Source organism: Crinia signifera, chromosome 1, assembly GCF_055691185.1.
Source record: "Crinia signifera chromosome 1, ASM5569118v1, whole genome shotgun sequence".
Lineage (NCBI taxonomy): Eukaryota > Metazoa > Chordata > Amphibia > Anura > Myobatrachidae > Crinia > Crinia signifera.
The window spans coordinates 359,504,449-359,531,363 of record NC_139217.1 but is presented as its reverse complement, the minus strand read 5'-3'; the positions used below and the strand labels follow the sequence as shown (position 1 = coordinate 359,531,363).

Genomic DNA, 26,915 nt, shown 5'->3' with positions numbered 1-26,915 from the left:
AATCAATTTGGATACAAGGTTACTGAAAAACACCAGTGTATATTAAAATATTTGTTATGCTTTAAACTGGATGCACACAAGGAAATTCCAGGGTTACATAAACAAAGAGATTCAGGGGGACGTTGAAATAAAAAAAGAAAAAAAAAGTAATTCTATAGCCACCATTACACCCCAAAAATTTTTTCACTTTCTATTTGCCTAAATAAGCAATAGGAATGGAAAGAATAGTAATAAAGAGGGGTAAAACAGTGCACTTCTGCAATCACAACTAACCCCTCACTCCCACATGTCATAGACAGTGCACTGGAGCAGCAGACAACGGGCCTTATTCTAGTTCACTCTTTCTGACAAATTCCTTCTTAGATGGACAAAACCATGTGCACTGCAGCGGGGCAGATGTAAAATGTGCAGAGAGAAATAGATTTGGGTGAGTTATTTTGTTTCTGTGCAGGGTACATACTGGCTGCTTTATTTTTACACTGCAATATAGATCTCACCTTGAAGTAAAACCCCACCCAAATCTAATTCTCTCACACATTTTACATCTGCCCCACCTGCAGTGCACATGGTTTTGTCCATCTAAGAAGGATTTTGTCAGAAAGAGTGAAATATAATAAGGCCCAGAGGGCGGCTCACATTCTGTGCCAGTGATTGTACACTGAGGGGCTACTTGGTAGTCACTGTCAATGAACAACTGAGCCACAGAGAGACTACTAAAGAAGCAGTATGTGGGGATAATGGCCTGTCAAACCTCTCTTCATATGGCCCTAATTAGAGTTAATACCAACAACGTGCTAAATATTGTACTTAAAAGGGCAAATTTAGTAAACTAGAAACAGAGAATAATGTACACAAATGATTTTGATACATTTAGTTATAATGTGCCTGTACATAGGACCAGTGGAAGCAATATGAGGGATGCGTAGTTTAAGGTTACCATACAGCTCTTCTATGTAGGTTGCTGCACATGGTTACTGTTGTTAGGCTGACAGTCATTAGGTTAACTATTATTGGTTGACTGGCAAAATATGCAAATTATACTTACCCATAATTCCTTTTCTTCCCAGAGATCTCATGGCAGCCATGACACTAGGGATATTCCCTCTTCCTCCTCATAGTTTAAAGATGAATTTTTCTGGTATTACAAAGAGTTGTTTTGTATTCTGGAAGGTACCAGTTCTTTCCAGGTATTTGGATTTAGTCCTCACAAGGTCCAGGGTGTGCCATGCTCTGTGCCCTTCATTCTCTGGATAAAGATAAAAGCTTGGTAAAGTAATCTGCTGGTTGAGATGGAAGGCAGAAATTACTTTCGGTAAAAAATCTGGATGCATTCTCAGAACCACTCTGTCTGTAAAGACCACCTAGTAAGGTTCCTCTATCCAAAAGGGCCTGCATTTCGCTTACTCTCCTGGCTGAAGTGATTGCCACAAGGAAAACCACCTTCCATGTAAACAATTTGAGCGGGGTATCAGCAAGTGGTTCAAAGGGGCGCTTCGACAGGACCGTCAGGAGCAAATTTGAATCCCACTGAGATACAAAGAATTTCAAAGGTGGACGCAGTCTTTTCATTGCTCTTCCAAATCTCTTTATCAGTTTTTTCTCAGCCAATCACCTATCCAACAGTACGCTAAGAGCCGCAATCTGTGCTTTGATGGTAGCTGTTGCCAGACCCAACTCAAACCATTTGAAAAGGAAATGCAATACTTTGGCTGTGGAAATATCAGAAATGTGCTCTGTAAACTGACCCCAAGAAATAAATTTACTCCATACTTTGTAATATGCCAATGAAGACACATCATTTCTTGCTCTCAGCATCATATCAGTGACTTTATGAGATAGGTCATGACGCTTCAGAATCTGCCACTCAAGTTCCATACCTTTAGACAAAACATTGTCGGATTTTGATGCAAAATTGGCCCCTGGCACAGAAGATCTGGTATGTTGGGTAGAGTCCACGGCTCCTGAGTCGACATTTTGAGGACATTCGTAAACCAGGCCCTTCTCAGCCAAAATGGCAAAACGGTCAATACCATCTTTTCTGATCTTCTTTAAGACCTTGGTCACAGGTACCAGTGGAAATACATAGCTGAGGTTGGACCTCCATTGTACCAATAATGTGTCTAGGGCTAATGCTGAGGATGAGAATACTTAGAGAACAAGTTGTTCATCTTTCTGTTGGAGTAACAGGCTATCAGATCAATTTCTGGTTTGCCAAATAGATTCACAATTCTTTCGAAAACTTCTGCGTTCAGATCCAACTCTCCTGGGGAAACTTCCTTCCGACTTAAGAAGTCTGCGATTAAATTCTCTGGCGCGGTATATACACCGCCGATTTGGACAGAAGATTCTTCTCCGCTCAGGACATGATTCTCTCTGAAAGAATCATCAGTTTCTTGCTCCTGGTACCACCTTGATGGTTTATGTGGGAGACAATGGTTCCAAAGTCTGATATTATCCGCAGATGGAACATTCAAATCTTCTCTTTGAGACAACACATTGCCTCCAACACTGCCTGTAATTATCTTACATTTGTAGAGTTCTGACTCTCCTCCCAGGACCAGGTTCCTTGAACTGATGTACCGGTCATATGAGTGCCCCATCCTTCCAGACTTGCATCTGTAGTTAATACAAGATTGTATTCTTCAGTTACTATGGAACTTAGACTTTCCATCAAAAACTTTGACAGTCTTATGAAAGAATTCAAGTCTCTTAAGTCCAAGATGGTCCTGAACCCTCCAGTGTTCTTTTCCACCAAAAACAGATTTGTCTAAAACCTTTTCTCCTGCTGATTCACTGACACCAGCTCCATTCTGGAAAAAATGCCCCACCAAGTTTCCTACCTCATACAATTTATTGGACCCACTTCAGTCAGGCTTTCGGCTCTAACACTCCAACGCGGTATTTAATGCGGTCGTCGAGGGGGTTTCTGCAGTGAGGGTGGCTTGATTTTTGTCAAGGATCGCCAAAAACAGCCATCCAGCCCCCTCACTCTATTCTATGTTTCGGGGGAACCTTCGCCAGCAAGAATCCCCCCAAATGGCGAAGTTGGAAAAACACAGCAAGGTGGAAACGAGTGCAGGGGGGGGGGGGGTCATTGACTCTGAACTGTCCTTTGTTCCCTAAATTCAATCTGCCTCAAAAACTTGCTGCATATCCAAAGTACAACCATACCCAACACAAGAAACTGATAAAACTCTAATCCTTGCACTCATCATCTCCTGCATTGATTACTGCAACAGGCTCCTTACTGATCTTCCCCAATACTACAATCCAACCTAAATGCAGCTGCAAGGCTAATCTTCCTTGCAAGACGCTCGACTGCAAAACTGTTTAGTCAGTTCATCTATTGGTTATATGTATTCTACCGTATTCAATATCAAATAATTAAACTTACACACAAGGCCATAAACCAAATTAAAGCAATGTACATCTCTTCGCTTATCTCAAAATGTCTTTCAACTCAACCGTTTCGCTCTTAACAAAATCTACATCTTTCATCCACAACTCATTAATGTCAAGAAGCGAGCTGGGAAGATTGTGGCGGACAAACTCCACCCTGGCCATAACTTGTTTGATATTCTCCCATCAGGTAGACGCTTCAGGTCCATTCCTGCCAAGTCGTCAAGAACCACAAAAAGATTCTTCCCGATAGATATACAGCTATTGAACAATGTACTCTAATGCAGCCCACACACGCACCGATTCCAGCGTGCGTTGTGGGCTGAACTAGCACACACAGCATCGCATCGTTTGCCTTGTGCATACGATGTGCATGTGATGCGATGCTGTGCTAGAAAAAGCAGGTACAAAAAGTATGTGCAGCACATACTTTTTGTACTGTGCGATGAGGTGCCGCGGGAGCGCGCACCCCATCGTACAGCATCGCACTGCCGGCATCGGCACGTGTGTGGGCTGCATTAGATACTGATAATCTAAATACCCAACTGCTCTATCTAACCTTGCAAATCCTAACATGTGAATTTGTCTTTTGTATGCGCAACTGATGCAATGTATGTATGTCCTGTTATCCCTCTTGTACCATGCTTGAAGCTGCACTGTATCCACAAAAAATAGTATACGAGAGTACACATGGCCAATAAAGTGATTCTGATTCTGATTACTCGCTCCCACTCACCACTGCAGAACTTTCTTGGGGCTGCACCCACTCTGTGGAATGATTGCCCACAAACAATAAGACTATCCACTAGTCTCCAAATCTTCAATCGTTCCCTGAAAACTCACCTCTTCAGGCAACTTATTTAATTCCAGAACCACCCAAATAACCTTTCTAATACTTTCCTATTCAAAAATATGTTCCCAATGTACATTACAATTTCTAGCTTATTTCTCGCTCACCTTTCCATCCTCCTGATCCCTGGCCAACATTGCTGGGTGACCTTATCATACAACCCACCAAGAACCAATCTGGTGGACCATTAAGCAATAGAGAACACCTATACTTGTGTATAAATCCCTAATTCCACATAGATTGTTAAATTGCGAGCAGGGTCTTCCTTCCATTTTGACTTTAACTACCAAGTTTGTTTTATTCCTATTTCCAATTGTGAAGCGCAACTGAACTGCACTGTATAAGAAACTGTTAATAAATAAATATAATTAATATTTTTAGCGCTCTGGATAAGCATTGATCAAAGCTCTGAAATCATGGTTAGCCAGCCTCAGCTTAATGTCTAGGGTGAATTATACAGTTATTAGTTCTATAAATGGATTTATCAGTAATCAAGCAGATTAAAAAAGAAGACAAAATAAATTTTAATTAAATAGGGGATTTTGTTCAAATGGAATAGATCATGGCACCCGTAATTTACATTGCTGGCATTCAAAGACACAGCTCTGAAAACACAATGAACACGTCTAGAATCCTCACGAATTGAGTTAGAATTGCAATCAAATTTATATTGCACTGACTTGAATTACAAGATGTGTTTTCACAACAGTCTAGCCCAGGGGTAGCCAACCCTGGTCCTCGAGAGCTACCAACAGTGCATGTTTTGCAGGTCTCCTCACAGAATCACAAGTGAGCTAATTAGCTCCATCTGTGTATATTTTAAAATGTGTCCGTGATTAATGAGTGCAGCTGTGCAGCAGCTAGGTTGTCTGGAAAATGTGAACTGTTGGTAGCTCTCGAGTGCTAGGGTTGGCTACCACTGGTCTAGCCAGTCTGTCTTTTACTACCCGTTTCATGGTCCCATCTTATGTGTAGCACTTGAGCTAGCATGATGTGACCACACAATCCATCGAGCAATGAACTGAGGAGGTCATTCTAATTCATACTCCCCATTGTGAATTTGCAAATAGAAGCAATGGTGATGGCCTGCGAATGCGCATATTTGATTATGCGCACGTGCAGGCCCATTCGCATGTAGCAGTGAGAGCATGGGGCTGCGGGCACAGATCACGCTCAGTGTTTCATGTGCGTTCCCATGGTAATTCGCCCGTGACACGGGTGCCAGACAAGCGCGCCGCAAATTTAATTAACCAGATAGTGACTTAAATTTGCTATAGCCTTAGAAATAATTTGATGGTCTGTGACCATCGAATGATTTCTGCCCCGCACGCAAGCTGCGAATCGTTGTTTATGCAAAACACCTTTTCGCATACGTGCAGGGAAAAATCGGCGTGCGCATGGTGGGCGAGCATTCATGTGGGCAGCGTTTAATTGACTCAAAAAGCTGTAAAATTTGCAGCTTTGCGAGTCAACCAGCATTACTCCGAGTGTATTTGGGGGCACACACTACCATGGTCATTGTAATCTGCAATATACATACTGTTCCCCTTCTACATGACCCATTCCACCAGCTACAAAATGCTCTGTTTCTGGACTTTCTTGCCAGTAGCAGTTGCAGAGATGAGGCTGCGGCAAAATTTAAATAGGTAGTCACAAGTTGTGGTAAAGCAGGTCAATAATGTATAAATTGACCCCAAAAGGTCAAAATGCACATGTTTTTGAAATGTGGACACTCAATTACGTACTATGATCTTACTCAGCAACCTAAGCACTGTCAGCCATACGAATAACCAGATCAAATGCTGGCGAGTCCCGGCCAGTGATGTTTGGCAGCGTTTGGGGTAGCAGTTGGTGTGACTCCTCTATATGATTTTGGGACCGTGCAACAGCCCCACCTCTGCAATTGCCACTGGCAAGGAAGTCCAGAAACATAGTATTTTGTAGAAACCTGGTAGAATGGGACATGTTGGAGGGTATGCTGAACTATGTTGTGTACCCAGCTTTACATCATCCATCCAGTCTTTAGAATGATCACTAGTCTGAAAGACATTGAGGATCGGAGACGCTTAAGAATTCTTCCATGCATTTTTAGAATTTATTGCACTAGTGATCTCGTACAGAAGATCTCTATAGCAACAGAAAAGCTAGAAAGCAGGTTGCTGCAGGTGTAGTTGCAGGTTCTCCAAGTGAAGAGTAATTAACAATTTTTTGCCCAATTCTACTGTAAATTATAGCATTTTAAGAACAGCCATACACGATATGTGTACCCGGTGATATTGGCGGCGACAGGAACCAGACCCAGTGTCGGCATTGGCAAGTGCATACACACTTGCCAATGCTGGTGTGGGGGAAATCGATGGTGGGCGGTGGCCATGCTTAATCTTCCCTCTTCTGTACCGTACAGATGAGGGAGGGAGTCGTTAACAAGGTGTGGGAGAGCGCATTGTTAATAATGTTGAGCGTGCACACTAGACGAGAAAGTCTAAAAGATATTGCTCAGAAGGAGAAGGGCCCCTATAAGTGATATCTACTTTAATGTCTAGTGTGCATCGGGCTTAACACAAAATGTCAGCATGCAAATACAAATCTGAATGGCAAAATAGTCTTTACTAAGCAGCAATTGTATGGCTTGTTCGTGTTAGTAACACAAATATATACTGTAGGCCATTCTATTCCTGTGGCCTCTGGTACTGATAGTTATGCAATCTTACCATCTGCTGTGAGATCCCAGTGCCTGAGTTAAGCGGTTTTGGAATCCCCTGGAGTCTTTGCAAAACACAAGTAAGGTAAATGGCTTTAGCCTGCAGGATCTGACATCTGTATGCATTGGTCCTACCATTCCCCTACTCCCCTGCGAGGATGTCTCTGTTACAAAGCCTTTATCTTGCAGCATGGAATTTCATCCCGAGCACTTATTTACATGAATTCAAATGCATTCATGGAAACATAAACTGATGTAGCACCAAATGTTACACTGCAAAGCAGTGATATTTCTACAAATATAAAATGCACAGCAAAAGAGCAATACCACAAGGCAAATACAATTGTAGAGAGGTTGGAAGCAATTCAATACAGCATTCTGCCAGTAAGGTGCCAGTGCTTTGACCATTTTGTCGGTACCTTTAGACCACCATCTCCCAGATTTTTCCTCGCACCCCATAGATGTGCCACATTGCGATAAAGTAATTAGCAGTTATGTCAGCATATCTGTGTACTGTCAATTGTTAAACTTATAGAAATTAAATACTTTGTAATCACTGCATTGTTCATTTTATAGATGAAATAAAAGAAATGTGAGGACTTAAGCCTACTCCGTGTTATTATCACTAAAGAGGTATCCTCAATCCCCATTTAGGGGGGTATTCAATCGCCGGCGACCATCTCCCCACGGGGGAGAAGACCGCCGGACCCTATTCAATGCTGTCTTCTCTGACAGCATTAAGCAGTGTTTCTCGGCAGAACGAGCCCGACTTCACAAGCTATCAGGCTCGTTCTGCCGAGTGACGAGCTGCCGGCTGCAGTTCGCCTCTTCCCGGCCGCAACTCGTGGCCACTGCAGGCGGGATATTGAATCCCGCCGGCATGTTCTCGTCGGGGTGACCTACACATTGAATACCCCCCTTAGCCTCTATACACCACTCAGCGGGAAATGCCTGTCACGATTGAGTTAACAGGTGGTGTGTAATTCTGCTAGGGTCAGGTGTTTGGGGGGGGGGGGGGGATTTGAGAATGGGCAAAAAAGCAAAAATGTGGCAGGGCATTCTGGGATGTTTAAACAGCTGGAGGGCTAAAGATTCCCCATGCCTGTTTTATATGTAGACCCCCCAGAACTTGAAAAAAAACAGTGTCAGCTGCATCATAGCATTTGGGATGTAGATGCAGATATACAGATATGTCTGCATTGTTGCACTGGTATGAAACTCCAGGCTGCATATGCACGGTCCAGTGACCCTGCCATTCATTGCAAATGGATTGCAGGTGTGGGCGCAGACATGCCTCCAAAATTCTGGCACTCCCATATTGCAACAAACACATCTGTACAAGCGTCACATATCAAAGAAATAAGCACAGCCTTCCGGCCCTAGCCACATTGCAGTGGTCTAAAGTGCATTTTCAGCATAATAGACTCCTGGCGCTACCAGTCTCTCACAGGGCCTGGCAGCAAACATTTATGACAGTGGTGTAAAACTCATGGCCCTCCAGTTGTTGTGTAACTACATGTCCCAGCATGCCTTGCCACAGTTTTAGCAATCCATTATATAAAATCTGTGGCAGGGCATGCTGAGATGTGTAGTTGCACAACATATGGAGGGTCATGAGTTTGACAGCACTGATTTATGAGGGCACTGTGTATATATTTTGAAGAAATTGTTTGGTTTTCATAATTTAAATATAAAATACACCCCAAAAGCAGCAGAGGATACAGTCATTTGTTCTACAACAACTAGGTCGACAAGCATTGGGTCGACACCACTAGGTCATTAGGTCGACATGGGTCATTAGGTCGACATGGGTCATTAGGTCGACATCACTGTTTTTTGAGCCGACATGTGCCAACAGATGGTATTTCATGCTCTACCAAGCGTAGCGAGGCACCGAGCCATGCGAGTGGCCATGGTAAACTTTAACCTGTGTCAGTGTCGACATTCGGGTCAAAACAGTGAAAAACCCCATGTCAACCTTTTGGCTGTTGACCTTGCAAAACAAGATGCGATGAGATGCAATATTGTATACATTATTGTATACAATAATTGTACCGTGTTGTATGGGCACCTTAAAAACTACACATTTTTAAAAGCAAATGGTCAACTGTCATTTGCTCTCATCCATTTCCAGGATTTTCTTTCAACCAGCCAGATCTTACAATGAATCTGTAGATGTATGGTCAGCTTAAAAATAACCTATAGCAAATCTAGATGTTTTGTTCTTAAATTTGCAGGTGTTGCCCTGCTGAACCACATGACTGCTTCAGTGCTTATTCAGCATTGATGTCCCATATCCTCTTCTGTCTTACCAACATGTGCAACCTGACAAGCCACACATACAGTAGTATGGAAAAAATGTGTGCTCTATTTTAAGTTACATTTTGTTTAAATACAATTTTATTATGATTTTGCAATATAGCCAAAACAAACAGCAATAAACAGTACAAGACAGCATAGTACCAAATATACTGTAAAAACCTTATGCTGTTTTCACACCGCAAAACTTGCTTAGACCAGGTATTTAAAACGTTTTTTAAAATGGGTCAGAGCCCTTTCACATTGCATGTAAATACCCGGTCAAAAGCAGGTTTGCGGTGTGAAAGTCTGCAAACCTTTTAACCCGGGAAGGGTGAGAACCACTGCTGCTTCTGCTGCTGGTGCTGGTGAGGGGGACAGAAAGAGCAGAACAGCGACCCGGCAGAACATGCTCCGTGTCAGGCAGGAATCGGCCACCCCTCACTCGGAACCGCCGGCCTCCTGCAGCAGCAAATCCCATCAGCGCTCCCTGCAGACTGACCCCACCAGCCGGGTATCTGAGGACACTCGGGGCTGCCCGGTCTCCTGTGGCCGCATTGTACGACGGTAAAAGCGGAGCCTGACCACCGGAGGAATTGGGCTGGCGTTCCTGGATGAGCTGCGGCAGTTCCATGGGAGCAGACGGTGAGAGTGCTGCAGGGGGGAGATGGACCTCACCGTCCTGTGTGTGTATGTGTGGATGGAGATCCCGCACATGCACGGGGGATAGCCGGGGTTTGGGTCCATGCATATCTAATGACAGCTGTGCTCATTAAATATTCACTGCACTGGGTCATTAGATATGCACAGAGCGGACCACTATTGGCTGTGTCCTAAATACCGTTTCAGACCCGTTCACACAGCAAAAAAAACGGGTCTGAAATGGGTAGGACCCTGCTTTTTTACCGTTTCCAAAAACAGGTGTTTTTTTTGGAAACCGTAATATCACTGCACCTTTCAGACGCACAGATTACCGTTTTAAAACTGTTAAAAATCGCCAAAATACTGTTTTTTTAGTGCGGTCTGAAAGGGGCATTACTGATGCATAAATTGTGATTTAACCCCTTCCTGACAGAGCCAGTTTTTGCGTTCCTGACAGAGCCCTTTTTTTCAAATCTGACATGTCTCACTTAAGTGGGGATAACTTTTTTTTGCTTTTACTTATCCCAGTGATTTTGAGATTGTTTTCTCGTGACACATTGTACTTCAAATTAGTGGTAAATTTGGGTCGATACAGTCTGTGTTTTTTTGTGAAAAATACCAAAATGTCGTGAAAAAATGGAAAATTTTGCAATTTGCAAAATGTTAAATTTTCTGCTTGTGAGACAAATAATCATACCACTCAAAATAGTTAATAACTAACATAGACCATATGTCTACTTTATGTTTCCATCATTATTTCAACTTCCTTTTAATTTTTTTGGACACTAGGAGGCTTACAATATGAATAGCAAATTCTCAAATTTTCAAGAAAATTTCAAACACTGATTTTTTTAGGGACCAGTTCAGTTCTGATGTGACTTTGAGGGACTTGTATGTGAGACACCCCCATAAATGATACCATTTCAAAAACTGCACCCCTCACAGTATTCAAAACAGCATTTTGGAAGTTTGTTAACCCTTTAGGTGTTTCACAGGAATTAAAACAAAGTGTAGGTGAAATTTCAAAATTTCATTTTTTTTGCAGATTTGCAATTTTAATACATTTTTCTAAGGAACACAGTACATTTTACTAGAGAAATGTGACTAAAAATTGATTCCCCCAATTCTTTTGTTTTCATAAATATCCTATATGTGGCCCTAGTGTGCACGTTGACCAAACCACAGGCTTCATAATAGAAGGAGCACCTACTTGATTTTGGAGCCTCCTTTTTATGAGATTATTTTTTAGGCACCATGTAGGTTTCTAGGCACCATAAGATGCTAAAATTTAGGAACCCCCCCACAAGTGACCCCATTTTGCAAACTACACCCCTCAGGGAATTCATCTAGGGGTATAGTGTACATTTCAAACCCCCAGGGGTTTCACCAATTGTGGTACAACTGGGCAGTGAAAATGAAAAATTAAATTTTTTACACAAAAATGCAGTTCTGGCTCAAAATTTTTCATTTTCACAAGGAATGAAGGAGACAAAGCACCCCAAAATCTGTGCCCCAATTTCTCGCGAGTATGGCAATGCCTCATATGTGACCAAAAAATACCAGTTGGGTGCATGGCAGGACTCAGAAGGGAAGGAGTGATTTTTGGTGGTGGAATGTTGGTGGGTGCTATGTCGCATTAGCAAGACCCCCCAAGCACCAATACAGTGGAACCCCCCCACAAGTGACCCCATTTTGCAAACTACACCCCTTTAGGGAATTCATCTAGGGGTATAGTGTACATTTCAAACCCCCAGGGGTTTCACCAATTTTGATACAACTGGGCAGTGAAAATGAAAAATTACATTTTTTTACACAAAAATGCAGTTCTGGCTCAAAATTTTTCATTTTCAGAAGGTATGAAAGAGAAAAAGCACCCCAAAATCTGTGCCCCAATTTCTCCCGAGTACGGCAATGCCTCACATGTGACCAAAAAATACCATTTGGGCGCATGGCAGGACTCAGAAGGGAAGGAGTGATTTTTGGATTTTGCAGCTCAGATTCTGGTGGAATTTTGGTGGGTGCTATGTGGCATTAGCAAGACCCCCCAAGCACCAATACAGTGGAACCCCCCCACAAGTGACCCCATTTTGCAAACTACACCCCTCAGGGAATTCATCTAGGGGTATAGTGTACATTTCAAACCCCCAGGGGTTTCACCAATTTTGATACAACTGGGCTGTGCAAATGCAAAATTACATTTTTTACACAAAAATGCAGTTCTGGCTCAAAATTTTTCATTTTCACAAGGAATGAAGGAGACAAAGCACCCCAAAATCTGTGCCCCAATTTCTCCCGAGTACGGCAATGCCTCACATGTGACCAAAAAATACCATTTGGGTGCATGGCCGGACTCAGAAAGGAAGGAGTGATTTTTGGATTTTGCAGCTCAGATTCTGGTGGAATGTTGGTGGGTGCTATGTTGCATTAGCAAGACCCCCCAAGCACCAATACAGTGGAACCCCCCCACAAGTGACCCCATTTTGCAAACTACACCCCTCAGGGAATTCATCTAGGGGTATAGTGTACATTTCAAACCCCCAGGGGTTTCACCAATTTTGATACAACTGGGCAGTGAAAATGAAAAATTACATTTTTTTTACACAAAAATGCAGTTCTGGCTCAAAATTTTTCATTTTCAGAAGGTATGAAGGAGAAAAAGCACCCCAAAATCTGTGCCCCAATTTCTCCCGAGTACGGCAATGCCTCACATGTGACCAAAAAATACCATTTGGGCGCATGGCAGGACTCAGAAGGGAAGGAGTGATTTTTGGATTTTGCAGCTCAGATTCTGGTGGAATTTTGGTGGGTGCTATGTCGCATTAGCAAGACCCCCCAAGCACCAATACAGTGGAACCCCCCCACAAGTGACCCCATTTTGCAAACTACACCCCTCAGGGAATTCATCTAGGGGTATAGTGTACATTTCAAACCCCCAGGGGTTTCACCAATTTTGATACAACTGGGCTGTGCAAATGCAAAATTACATTTTTTACACAAAAATGCAGTTCTGGCTCAAAATTTTTCATTTTCACAAGGAATGAAGGAGACAAAGCACCCCAAAATCTGTGCCCCAATTTCTCCCGAGTACGGCAATGCCTCACATGTGACCAAAAAATACCATTTGGGTGCATGGCCGGACTCAGAAAGGAAGGAGTGATTTTTGGATTTTGCAGCTCAGATTCTGGTGGAATGTTGGTGGGTGCTATGTTGCATTAGCAAGACCCCCCAAGCACCAATACAGTGGAACCCCCCCACAAGTGACCCCATTTTGCAAACTACACCCCTCAGGGAATTCATCTAGGGGTATAGTGTACATTTCAAACCCCCAGGGGTTTCACCAATTTTGATACAACTGGGCAGTGAAAATGAAAAATTACATTTTTTTACACAAAAATGCAGTTCTGGCTCAAAATTTTTCATTTTCACAAGGAATGAAGGAGACAAAGCACCCCAAAATCTGTGCCCCAATTTCTCCCGAGTATGGCAATGCCTCATATGTGACCAAAAAATACCAGTTGGGTGCATGGCAGGACTCAGAAGGGAAGGAGTGATTTTTGGTGGTGGAATGTTGGTGGGTGCTATGTCGCATTAGCAAGACCCCCCAAGCACCAATACAGTGGAACCCCCCCACAAGTGACCCCATTTTGCAAACTACACCCCTCAGGGAATTCATCTAGGGGTATAGTGTACATTTCAAACCCCCAGGGGTTTCACCAATTTTGATACAACTGGGCAGTGAAAATGAAAAATTACATTTTTTTACACAAAAATGCAGTTCTGGCTCAAAATTTTTCATTTTCAGAAGGTATGAAGGAGAAAAAGCACCCCAAAATCTGTGCCCCAATTTCTCCCGAGTACGGCAATGCCTCACATGTGACCAAAAAATACCATTTGGGCGCATGGCAGGACTCAGAAGGGAAGGAGTGATTTTTGGATTTTGCAGCTCAGATTCTGGTGGAATTTTGGTGGGTGCTATGTCGCATTAGCAAGACCCCCCAAGCACCAATACAGTGGAACCCCCCCACAAGTGACCCCATTTTGCAAACTACACCCCTCAGGGAATTCATCTAGGGGTATAGTGTACATTTCAAACCCCCAGGGGTTTCACCAATTTTGATACAACTGGGCTGTGCAAATGCAAAATTACATTTTTTACACAAAAATGCAGTTCTGGCTCAAAATTTTTCATTTTCACAAGGAACGAAGGAGACAAAGCACCCCAAAATCTGTGCCTCAATTTCTCCCGAGTACGGCAATGCCTCACATGTGACCAAAAAATACCATTTGGGTGCATGGCCGGACTCAGAAAGGAAGGAGTGATTTTTGGATTTTGCAGCTCAGATTCTGGTGGAATGTTGGTGGGTGCTATGTCGCATTAGCAAGACCCCCCAAGCACCAATACAGTGGAACCCCCCCACAAGTGACCCCATTTTGCAAACTACACCCCTCAGGGAATTCATCTAGGGGTATAGTGTACATTTCAAACCCCCAGGGGTTTCACCAATTTTGATACAACTGGGCAGTGAAAATGAAAAATTACATTTTTTTACACAAAAATGCAGTTCTGGCTCAAAATTTTTCATTTTCACAAGGAATGAAGGAGACAAAGCACCCCAAAATCTGTGCCCCAATTTCTCCCGAGTATGGCAATGCCTCATATGTGACCAAAAAATACCAGTTGGGTGCATGGCAGGACTCAGAAGGGAAGGAGTGATTTTTGGTGGTGGAATGTTGGTGGGTGCTATGTCGCATTAGCAAGACCCCCAAAGCACCAATACAGTGGAACCCCCCCACAAGTGACCCCATTTTGCAAACTACACCCCTCAGGGAATTCATCTAGGGGTATAGTGTACATTTCAAACCCCCAGGGGTTTCACCAATTTTGATACAACTGGGCAGTGAAAATGAAAAATTACATTTTTTTACACAAAAATGCAGTTCTGGCTCAAAATTTTTCATTTTCAGAAGGTATGAAGGAGAAAAAGCACCCCAAAATCTGTGCCCCAATTTCTCCCGAGTACGGCAATGCCTCATGTATGACCAAAAAGTGGCAGGACTCAGAAGGGAAGGAGTGATATTTGGATTTTGCAGCACAAATTCTGGTGGAATGTTGGTGGGTGCTATGTCGCATTAGCAAGACCCCCAAAGCACCAATACAGTGGAACCCCCCCACAAGTGACCCCATTTTGCAAACTACACCCCTCAGGGAATTCATCTAGGGGTATAGTGTACATTTCAAACCCCCAGGGGTTTCACCAATTTTGATACAACTGGGCAGTGAAAATGAAAAATTACATTTTTTTACACAAAAATGCAGTTCTGGCTCAAAATTTTTCATTTTCAGAAGGTATGAAGGAGAAAAAGCACCCCAAAATCTGTGCCCCAATTTCTCCCGAGTACGGCAATGCCTCACATGTGACCAAAAAATACCAGTTGGGTGCATGGCAGGACTCAGAAGGGAAGGAGTGATTTTTGGATTTTGCGGCTCAGATTCTGGTGGAATGAATGGTGGGTGCTATGTGGCATTAGCAAGACCCCCCAAGCACAGTGAAATGATGAACCTAAAAATCCATAGATGTGTGGTATATTTTAAAACACTCCTTTATACATAGGCCGGGTTTGTCGGGGCAAGTGTCACACTGGAAAATAGTTTGCTTTCTTATTCCCTTTTTATAGCAAACTTTGCACCTTTTTTGTGTCCTGCCCTTTTTTCCAGTGGAGGGGATTTCATCAGGAAAATGCTGCCCTGGTACAATACGGGGGCCAGTACTAGAAGTACTGGGGCCCTCTGCCTGCTGGTTCCCAAATACTAGGCCCTTTATGACTTCCTCTTGAAAGTGCATAAATGTCCCCCTCTGGCCGGTAGAACGGAATAGCACGTAAGCGTTATACAGTGCCATTATTATTATTATTATTATTATAATTTTATTTATAAGGCGCCACAAGTGTTTCGCAGCGCCGTACAAAGGAACAATACAGGGAAACGAAACTTGGCGATGATATACACGGCCAGCTTCTTGTACCAGATTTTTGTTTTCCGCAGGGCACTGTACGGCTTCAGTACCTGATCTGAAAGATCCACTCCGCCCATGTACCTATTGTAATCCAGGATACAATTAGGTTTGGAGGTGTGGGTACTGGTACCTCGTACAGGGACGGAGGTGGTACTGTCTCCGTGAATTGTTGTCAGTATAAGGACATCCCTCTTGTCCTTATATTTGACCAACAACATATTTTCGGTGCATATTCCCCTGCTTTCACCCCTTCTCATTACTTGGGCAATGTGCGTTTTTGGGAGGCCTCTTTGGTTCTTGCGCACAGTACCGCAAGCTGCTGTACCTCTTGAACCAAGGGCCTTAAACAGGGGGATGCTGGTGTAAAAGTTATCCACATAGAGGTGATAACCTTTATCCAGGAAGGGGTGCACTAAATCCCAGACAATTTTTCCACTAACACCTACGAGGGAGGGGGGGCATTCTGGCGGTTCAATTCTTGAATCCTTCCCTTCATATACCCTAAACCTGTGGGTGTACCCTGAGGTGCTTTCACACAGCTTATACATTTTTATGCCATACCTTGCCCTCTTACTGGGAAGGTACTGGCGGAATTTAACCCTTCCTTTAAAATGTATAAGGGACTCGTCTATGCAAATGAATTTATCTGGGATGTACATCTCTTCAAATTTGGCACTGAAATGATCAATGACCGGCCTGACTTTGAATAGCCGGTCAAAGGTGGGATCATCTCTGGGTGGGCACTGTGCATTATCGTTGTAATGCAAAAATTTAAGGATCGTCTCAAATCGAGCCCGGGGCATGGCCATACGGTAAAATGGGGTGCTGTACAGAACATCTGTACTCCAATATTGCCTAATTTCTGGCTTTTTTACTATGCCCATATGAAACACCAGACCCCAAAACGTCATCATCTCTACTGCATCTACAGGGGTCCACCTAGCAAATGATGACGTGGGGTTTTGAGCAATAAACTGCTGGGCATATAAATTAGTTTGGTCCACAATTAAATTTATAAAATCATCAGAGAAAAATAATTTGAAAAAGTCAATTTCTCTGAGACCTGTGGAATCAAATTGGATTCCTGGCATGGCCAAAAACTCAGGAACCTGGGGCTCAAAATTGTCTGGTGGTGGGGTCCATACAAGATCAATTATTGGGGGGGGGTCTCAGCTGCTCTACGGGGGCGTCTTTGAGGGGGTCCCTCATCACTAGAGGAGGAAGAGGAGCATAAGTTGAATCCTTCAAATTCCCCGCTTGCCTCACTGGTTGTGTCAGAATCAGAGGCAAGCATGGCATATGCCTCCTCCGCTGAATATATTCTTCTGGATGACTGGGATGACATTTGGGATGACATTTGGGATGACATTTGGGATGACATTTTTTTTTTGTGTTACTGGTAGTGAAATGTTTCAACACGTGTATAGTGTAGGGGGGGTACAAACTTTATTTCAACCCGGGGGGTATGTAGTGTGTAGTGTGTATGTAGTGCAGAAAAAAAAAAATACTTTATACAGGAATTTGAACCCAATTAAAAAAAAAAAAAATTGAAGGGGTTAAAAAAAAAAAAAAAAAGCTCCTGCGCCAAAAATTGAGCACAGATGTTGGTCAGTAACGTCCGTCACTGAACAGCGCTCAAAGGCAACAGGAATTTGATCAAAAAAAAAAAAAAATAGATCAACCCTGTGCCGAAAAAGCTGATCAGTGATGTACGTCACTGATCAGCGCACAGTGGCCACAGGACACCCACAAAATCACAGTGTGTGTAAAAAAAAAAATAAAAAAAGACCCACAGCAGCCTCAAAAAAAAAAAAGGTGATCAGTGATGCAACACTGATTACCAGTGAGGGGCAGCAGGTGCACAACCTTTGGTGCAACTGACAGTGCAACTGGCAGCAACTGACAGGTATATATATAAAAAAAAAAAACCCTGCGCCCCCAAAAAGTTGCTGATCAGCACAGATATACTGATCAGCACAAAAGGGGGGGTAGCAGACACAAAATATACACTCTATCACTCTCTGTCACTATCTCTCTATCTCTCACTATCTATCACTATCTCTCTCTATCTCTCTCTATCTCTCTCTATCTCTCACTATCTCTATCACTATCTCTCACTATCTCTCACTATCTCTCACTATCTCTCACTATCTATCACTATCTATCACTATCTATCACTATCTATCACTATCTATCACTATCTATCACTCTAGGACACTGCAGCAGCAGCACTGACAGTTATATGTATAAAAAAAACCCTGCACCCCCAAAAAGGGGGGGTAGCAGACACAAAATATACACTCTCTATCACTCTCTGTCTCTATCTCTCTATCTCTCACTATCTATCACTATCTATCACTCTATGACACTGCAGCAGCAGCACTGACAGTTATATATATAAAAAAAACCCCTGCACCCCCAAAAGGGGGGGGGTAACAGACACAAATCTCTCTATCTCTCACTATCTATCACTATCTATCACTATCTATCACTATCTATCACTATCTATCACTATCTATCACTATCTATCACTATCTATCACTATCTATCACTATCTATCACTATCTATCACTCTATGACACTGCAGCAGCAGCAGCACTGACAGTTATTTATATATAAAAAAACCCTGCACCCCCAAAAAGGGGGGGTAGCAGACACAAAATATAGCTCTCTCTGTCACTCTCTCTCTATCTCTCTCTATCTCTCTCTATCTCTCTCTATCTCTCTCTATCTCTCTCTCTCTATCACACTGCAGCAGCAGCAGCAGGAAGTCCCAAGAAGTCAGATCCAGGAAGCGTCCAGCACGCTACAAGCAGTGATCAGGTAATCAGGTAAGGTATTTGCAAGGATCAGGTAAGTATTAGCAAGGATCAGGTCAGTATCACGGCAGATAGGCACGGTGACCGCTCTGCACGCTATTCCAGACCGGAATGGCGTCTGCAGCGCAGTCACCGTTAGTTTAAATGTCGCGCCTTGGCTGTGATTGGTCCGTGGGTCCCACGGACCAATCACAGCCTTGGGGGAAGGTGGGGTGAGGGTGGGGTGAGGTGTCATCGTCACCGATGACCCCCTCATGCCCCCTCATGCCCCCTGACGCCCGGCGGTGATTGACACCTGTGTTACCGAGCGTCTGATTCGCTGGTAACACAGGAAAACGCTGTGAATGGCTGTTCACACTGAACAGCCAATCACAGCGATCGCCGACGGGGGGGCGACATCGCAGCCCCCCCTGGGCATGCAGGGACATGTCTGCTGTCAGGGACAGCAGACATCGTCCCTCTGTCACTGCGTCTCGAGATGCAGTGACAGTTTAAAGTCATGACGTACATTTATGCCATGTGTCGGGAAGTACATCCCGGCCATGACGTAAATGTACGTCAAATGTCGGGAAGGGGTTAAGAAATCCTAACAAAATAGGACTCACAGGACAATACAAATAGGTATAGCCCCAGTGGTAAATCGGTGGTACAAATATAAACATCACCAACACTACATTGCCAAGATGGATAGTAGAAAGAGAAGAATAAAAAAAAAAAAAAGTGAAAAGGACTGAAAGCGCGGGGCGGCGGTTGAGGGGAGGGTTTGGCGGAGCAGCATGGTTTCGCAACATGGACCAGGACTGAAGTTCAAAAGCATGATCAATTTGAATTTGAGAATTTGAATGTTAGTGTCCAACGTGTCGTATTATCCACAATTATTACATGCACACAATGCAGCGACTTATGTGCAACTACAAATCAGCCCCAATCCTCCCAATTTAGCATACTTTCAAGATTCTAATTTTTATTGTTTTCAGTGTAGTAATGTCAATGACATTAGTGATAGTTTGCTATTTTTCCTCTTGCTCGCTGGCACTTTAAGTGACACAACATTGTGCATCTAGAGAATGTAAATGCAGACCATTTCTAACATTTATTATAGTCACAGGAGATCAAATCAACTGCCAGAGCCATCTCTAGGCTATTTGCATGAGAAAGCTAATTGTTTCTATTTTCGGCTCTGTCTCCTGCTAGATCCAGCTTCTCGGCTCACAGGACAGACAGGTCACCAGTCGGGGAGCTCTGCACTCTGACAATGGACAGCCAAGTTACTGACAAGTCTACAGTTACTGAAATCAAACTAAACGTTGAAATCAGAAAAGGCATGAATTTAAGACACACTAGGGGCCAGATGCACTAAGCTTCAAAAGAGATAAAATGGAGAATGATAAACAGCCAGCCAATCAGCACCTACCTGACATTTTTTTAAACATAGTCTGTGACATGGCAGGTAGGAGCTGATTGGCTGGCTCTTTATCACTCTCCATTTTATCACTTTTTAAACTTAGTGCATCTGGCCCCGTAAGAGTGAGTCAGGTGATAGTAAGAAGAAAAGTTTGTTTGGAAGAAAAAAGGTTAGAGCAAAGGTTCTTAGGGGGTTATTCTGGTTCACTCGCAAAGGCAAATTCACTCTCTAATGGACAGAACCATGTGCACTGCAGGTGGAGCAGATTAGATTTGGGTGGGGTTTCTACTTCAAACGAATATCCATATTGCAGTGTAAAAATAAAACATCCAGTATTTGCCCTGCACATAAACAAAATAACACCCAAATCTAACTCTCTCTGCACATGTCACATCTGCTCTACCTGCAGTGCACATGGTTTTGTCCATTAGAGAGGGAATTTACCTTTGGGAGTAAGACAGAATAATGACCCTTAATAGTCATCGAGAGCTACCAACTGTTAACATTTTCCAGGTCTCCTCACAGAATCACAAGTTAGGTAATTATCTCTACCTGTGGATCTTTTGTAATTTGTCAATGAGTAAAGAGTGCACCTGCTAGGTGGTCTGGAAAACATGAACTGTTGGTAGCTCTCAAGGACTGGAGATGGCTACCCCTGTTATAAGGATATTCATGATTGAGTACAGGAGATTGAATTAGTATTCAGTCAATTTGATTTAAATATCTGGATTCAAGCATGGGTATCCTTAAAACCTGGTGTGTAGCGGCAGCGTTTGGGAACCTCTGGGTAAGAGGATCTTGTCATAGTTTCAATTAAGAAAAAGTTGTGGGGAAGATGGTTTTGAAAGACCTATTAGAAACCTTGCGTGTGCAACTTATAGTTAATGGAGAGAGATCTGAATTTTTTTTATGGTAATATAGCCTGTAGGCTACAACAGCAATGTGTAATCTAGCAAGCCCAAGTTTACTAAATATGGCGATTTGCAAGCATTATCTTCAATATTTGCTGTAGCATCACCTTGTTAAAAATCCCGGATAAGTGACATTTTTTACATTCTTAAATAAGACCCCCAGTGGCGTAACTACAGAGGGTGCAGGGGATGCAACTGCTATGGGCCAAGGGCCTTGGGGGGGCCCAGGGTCCAGCAGGCTATCCCTTGCACTCTTTAGAATTGTGATAGGTCCAGCGTTACTGTGGTGAAGGTACGGATGCAGGGACGCTGCATGGAAAGCACTGCTGGAGGGAGGTAGAGGGAAAGAGGAGCCGCTGCCGCTGTACGGAGGCACTCAGTGATGACAGCGGAGAGGGGAGGACCAGACACTGCTGCATAGAGGTGCTCCATGGTGCTGGGGAGGAGGAGAGGAGCCAATGCTTCCCAGGAGCCACTCTGTGTGGTCAGTGAGGAGACCTGCTCCGTATTCTCTCTCCATCCCTAGCTGCTCTGTGGAGGGGGAGGGAGAGAGGATGAGCTACTGGAGCCGCTCCATGTCGAGTGGACGGGGGCCGGCGAAAAAGGGGGAGGTCCTGCTGCTGCTGCCAATGGTGCTCTGTGGAGGAGGGAGAAGGACCCCCTGCTGCTGCCCATAGCCTCTCTGAGATGGTGGGGAAATCAATGAGAGGAAGGAGTAGACTGTTTTTGGCAGACCTGGGGAAGGTAAGCACCCACCCTCCATTCTGTCAGTCTCTACCACCATATGATGCTATGTCCATTCATCTGTCTATGCTGCTCCCTAACCCTTCCGTCTGTTTATCATGAACCCCCCCCCCCAAGTGCATCTGTCAGTCTGTCCCCCATATGGTACTGTGCCCTTTTGTCTGTCTCTGCTGCCCATCTGTCATTCTGTGCCCCCATATGCTGCTATGTCCATGAGTCTATCCCCCTCATTTGTCTTGTCAGTTTGTGCCCAGTATGGTGCTCTGTCCCAACTCGTATGCCCCTGTCAGTCTATGCCCACCACCCATCCATCTATGCCCTCATATGGTGTTCTGTCCGTCTTAGTCCCCCCGTCCCCCCCCAGGCCCCGTCAGTCTGTGTCCCCATATGTTGCTGTGTTCCAATATTTCTATGCCCCTGTCCATCCATCCATCTAAACTCCTGTATGGTGTTACGTCCGTCTCTCCTCCCCACCCCCAGCCACCCATCCATCTTTTAGTCTAATCTCCATACACTCTCAACCTCACTATTTTTCTATCTCTGACACTCTCTCCCTCCCACTCTATCCTCCTAAAATTCTCTCTCTCTGACAAACTCTCCCTTGGAGAGTCGCTTCTCCGTTTCTACCTGGTTCTCTCTGTCTTTCTCTCTGATGCTTCCTCTCTCCCTTTCCTTCTCTCTCTCTTCCTCTCCTTGAAACTCTCACTTGTCTTTCCCTCCATCCCCAGCATTCTCTCATATACTCTCGTCCCCCCCCCCCACACACACACACACGCACGCTCTCTCTCTCTCCTCTTTTATTCCCTTTTTTCCACATGAAGCTTTCTTTTTCTCCATGACCACCCCTCTTTCCAGCTCTTTAATGCCCCACTTTTCTGTCTCTTTCCCTGAGACCCTCTTTGTCTCTCACTCCCCTTAAGCTATTCTTCCCCTCCTCTAAGCTGCATTGTAGTGACAGCGGTGGGGTGGGGGACCTTTCAATATTTTGCTATGGGGCCCACAGACTTCTAGTTACGCCCCTGAGGACCTCCCGTAATATTCAATAGTCTATTAGCTTTGATATCATGTAAATCCCAGTCTGTACCACTGTCCAAGCAGTTTAAAACATTTTGCACGCACTGTTCATGATACAAGATGTTTGATTGAGTTCAATACAACCAGATTTTTTTTTCCTCCAATAGAAATATAACAACAAGATTAGTAATCAGCAGTACAAGTGTTCTTGTGTATACTTACATGAAGTGTCTACTCTATCCGGCCTGCACTGTCCTTACAACCTTCCCCACCCCTTGACTTCACCTTCTTCACAGTCCTTTAAATAGAAGACTGATTGTGTATGTGCTGTGCATTAATTACACAACACCTCGTTGAATGATGCATTAAAAATTAAAGTGAGATTTTTAGCAGTGTAAGAACAGCAGCTTTATTTATATGTAACAATTGTGCAGAGCCAGCATATGCTTCTGTAGCTTGGGCCTCAAGACAATTATCAATCTTGCCCCACTCCAAGGAGAGGCTAATTCTTAATGATCCATGCTACTGCTACTCAGCCACCTTACACCTGCTTCATGCTACTGTATGCAGTTTAGGGCACTGCAAGTTACACTCTGCATGCAAGGGCTCCTACTTGACAGAGCTGGCGACTTAACTGAAGTCAACTTAGTTATTTTCAGGTACTGCTTTCCTAGCACGGCACCCACGATCTAGATTGTATGTGTGGGGCTGATATCTCAAGCATCTCATGCATCTTATGTGTTTGTGCGGCATAAGATGCTTGAGATGAAGCAATCAACGAGATTTTAACATTGGAATCAATGTAAAAAGGCCCCAAAACCCCAATATTAATCGCTAACCCCCCCTCATGGGTGAAATGGCCCTCCCATTGTTAACGCCACCCCACTATTGACGCCAATACATGTAAAGTAGTCCGCGTGCGCTCGCCACGCTTCGGGCTCGGTGGCTCGCTGTGCTCGCAACACTATATAAAATCAACTCCACGCCGACATGTATAGTGGGGGTATGAAAAGGTCAGAGGACGCGTACCGCTGCGCTCGCCGCGCTTCGGGTTGGTGTTGATAGTGCTGGTGGCGTTAACAATGGTTATTGGGGGCTCACGATTTTTTATCTCTTGGATCTCATACATCTTATGGATGCATAAGATCCATGAGATTAAAAAATCGGGTCCATCGCGTTGATTGTATGCCTTAAGTACCTTAAACTTAAGGCATACAATCAATGAGACGGGCGCCGTGCTAGGAAAGCAGTACCTATTTTCATATTGCAAGTGAATTTAAACATTGCATTGCTAGCAATTCACTGAAGCAATGCTCATCCTGGAAGCAACTGTACTGCCATTTGCAGTCAGCTCTGATTCCAGTAACATATAGCATAAATGTGCATTCACAGTACAAAAAGTTTTTAAACAATATGCACAATAACGACCAGTCCCAATTAATTTTTTTGTACATAGCGTCCAGTGTGGCACTATAGCATTAATGATAAATGCTCCCCTGGATCATTATCAATGTCATGTGGACATGCAGCTCAATTTAAGGATATCAACAACACTAATGACAGTTTGTGAAATCGATCAGTACTATATGTAATATCGTTTATCTGTGAGTTCAAGGGAAATTGTGAGCAATATTGCATCGTTTGCAGCATTGTCTAATGTGTACCCAGCTTGAGGGAGGCTTTGTTTATAACACCAACGAGAGGGCCCCTTACACTTGTGAGATTTTGTTAGATTTGACCAAAATGTCAATTTATCTGACAAAATCTGATGTGCCTGTCTGACAAAATCTTATGTGCCTGATGTGTAGGACCCAATGCACAATCCCGTGCCATTGGGTATAACCAAGAGATAGCAAGAGATTGATCATCCTGCACATAGGAGTCAATCAGGTCCAACTTGTTGGACAAGTGTAAGGGGGCCTTAACTGAGAGACAACTATTTAATAAAGTTTTTTATGTTGTGGAACAAAGACAAATGTAAAACACACATCGAAAATTAAAATCTATAAATGTATCTGGTCACATGCAAGAACAGCAGAAGCCTGTGTACTACTTACACACTGGGAAAGAACTCATGAAGACTCTGTGCCTCCCTCTCTCTAGACATGAATGCTCTTATTAGGTAAGAGGTTACAAGGACCCAGACAGACACCAGGCAAAGAGGACAAAAGGCTTAGATTCCTTCACTTACAGCTGGGGAGGCTCCCGGGCGACAGGATGCATTGTATGTGCTCCTTTTGCATATGATGTATCATATGTGATCTGACAAATCCTTAGTGCAGCCCTTGTGATCTCTGGCTCCAATCCGATGCGCACAGGACCGCACATCGGATCGAAGGTTAGGCTCACTTGATTGGACACTTTTCACCTGATTTCTCGGCGTGATGCATCGGAATCAGGTGAAAAGTGCCAAACCGTTTAAGTGTATGGGTACCTTTCCTCGCATTCTGGCTGCCTGGTTCTGTGGCGGTACAAGATGCAGAGCTAGTGGTGTCATTGTGCTCCAGTTGGGGGAGGGGGCCTGACAAAGAGGGGTCTGGGGTGCAGTACCCCCTGTACCCCCCGCTTCCTTTTTCTTAATCTAGCTATGATAAAAAACTATCACTGTAAATCATACTTTTCTGAACTTATTTATATCACATAGAGAACCCAACGAAAAGTTAGTATTTCTGGATATAGGCACTTAAAAATCACAAAAATTTTGTTCATAAACTACAGATTACAAAGGTATGTGGTGTTACTAAAATGACTATTGGGCTTACCTAAAATCTGCTGCTACCAAGTTAAAAGCATTGTACAGATGTCCCTCAGCAGATATCTTCTTTAGGTAGGAAAAGCTATCAAGATCAGAGGTCAAAAAGTTGGATACTAGTGCACCTGTGGAGAGATTGTGAACAGAAGGAACTGTGACCAGAAGCACAGAGCAGAACATAGAAAAACACGCTACAGTAAAATTGTACCTGGCCTGCTTGTCATAACTTTCCAATTCCCAATATACAAATGCTATACACAGTTAATGATAACACAAGTTACATGAAGTTCACTAGAATGTGTAGCTTTTAGCAATTATTTGTAGTTCTTTAAACTATATTCTGAGTATACCTTTTTGCAAAAATAACTCAATGTCATCATATGGAGTGGGAATGTTAAAGTCATCCACTGTACTCACAAGTGCACGGCTTCCATGTTTGGCATTATATGACCATTTAAGCATGTTCCGTAAATGTTCTGCAGGATTTACTATGCGATAATAGAAGGTCTAAATATCCCAAACTACATTACATATTTTAGTAAGCTTTATGTCTTTGCATCTGTATATAATATATCTGTTTGGGATGCTCAATGACCAACCAGTTCTGTATATCAAAAAATGAACAATTTTGGAATATATAGGTTACAAATAAAAAGACTTTAAATTAGGATTTAAAACAGTCTAAAAAATGTTAGTGCATTTAGCAAATGGCTTCACACTTTTAAAGGACCAGAGAGAAATGCTCATCCAGGGCCTGATTAAGGGTGTGAGCCAATATATTTGTAGCCGGTTTTGTGATGAGATGAGATGCGGTCTAGCACAAAAAGTATGTGCTGCACATACTTTTTGCACTAGATCTCATCTGATCACAAAACCGAGATGCGATATCGTATACAATAATTGTAACGTGTATGGGCACCTTTAGAGCCCTCTATACAGTATAATAATTAGAACAGCCATTTTGGTCGCTTCAGATGAAATGCATCCAAAATGTCTGTTTCAGACTAAAAGTGCCCATACACGTACCGATTTCAGTGTGCTGTGCGTTTTGAATTTATAGGTGCCATGTGATTTTGGCACTTGTGGGGGATGCGATGCGAATTCTGTACTGTTGCGATTTTAGCCTTTTTGTTTTTTTAAGTTTATAGTCACCTAATGGACCTCGCATCGCATGTACTACAAAAGTGATACAATGCCACACAAAAAGTACTGCCTGCACATACTTTTTGTGCTACACAATATTGTACCCACGGGGACGCGCATCGCATCCCTGCAGATACACAGTGATATTCTAACCAATGCGATGCATTTTGAACTTTAGAAGTTCAAAACGCATGCTAGAATCGCAACGTGTATGGACACCTTT

The 26,915-nt window shown here is 43.4% G+C and overlaps 1 protein-coding gene across 3 annotated transcripts in view; it reads right to left on the bottom strand.

The window, feature by feature from the left end:
* Nucleotides 1-26,915, bottom strand: part of TANGO2 (transport and golgi organization 2 homolog) — a 128,820-nt gene that overhangs the window by 38,845 nt on the left and 63,060 nt on the right. For all 3 annotated transcript variants that reach the window (XM_083149737.1, XM_083149746.1, XM_083149729.1), the window contains exon 5: nucleotides 25,560-25,674. In XM_083149737.1, coding sequence (XP_083005863.1) covers nucleotides 25,560-25,674 — 115 coding nt within the window. The remainder of the gene's footprint in view (nucleotides 1-25,559; nucleotides 25,675-26,915) is intronic.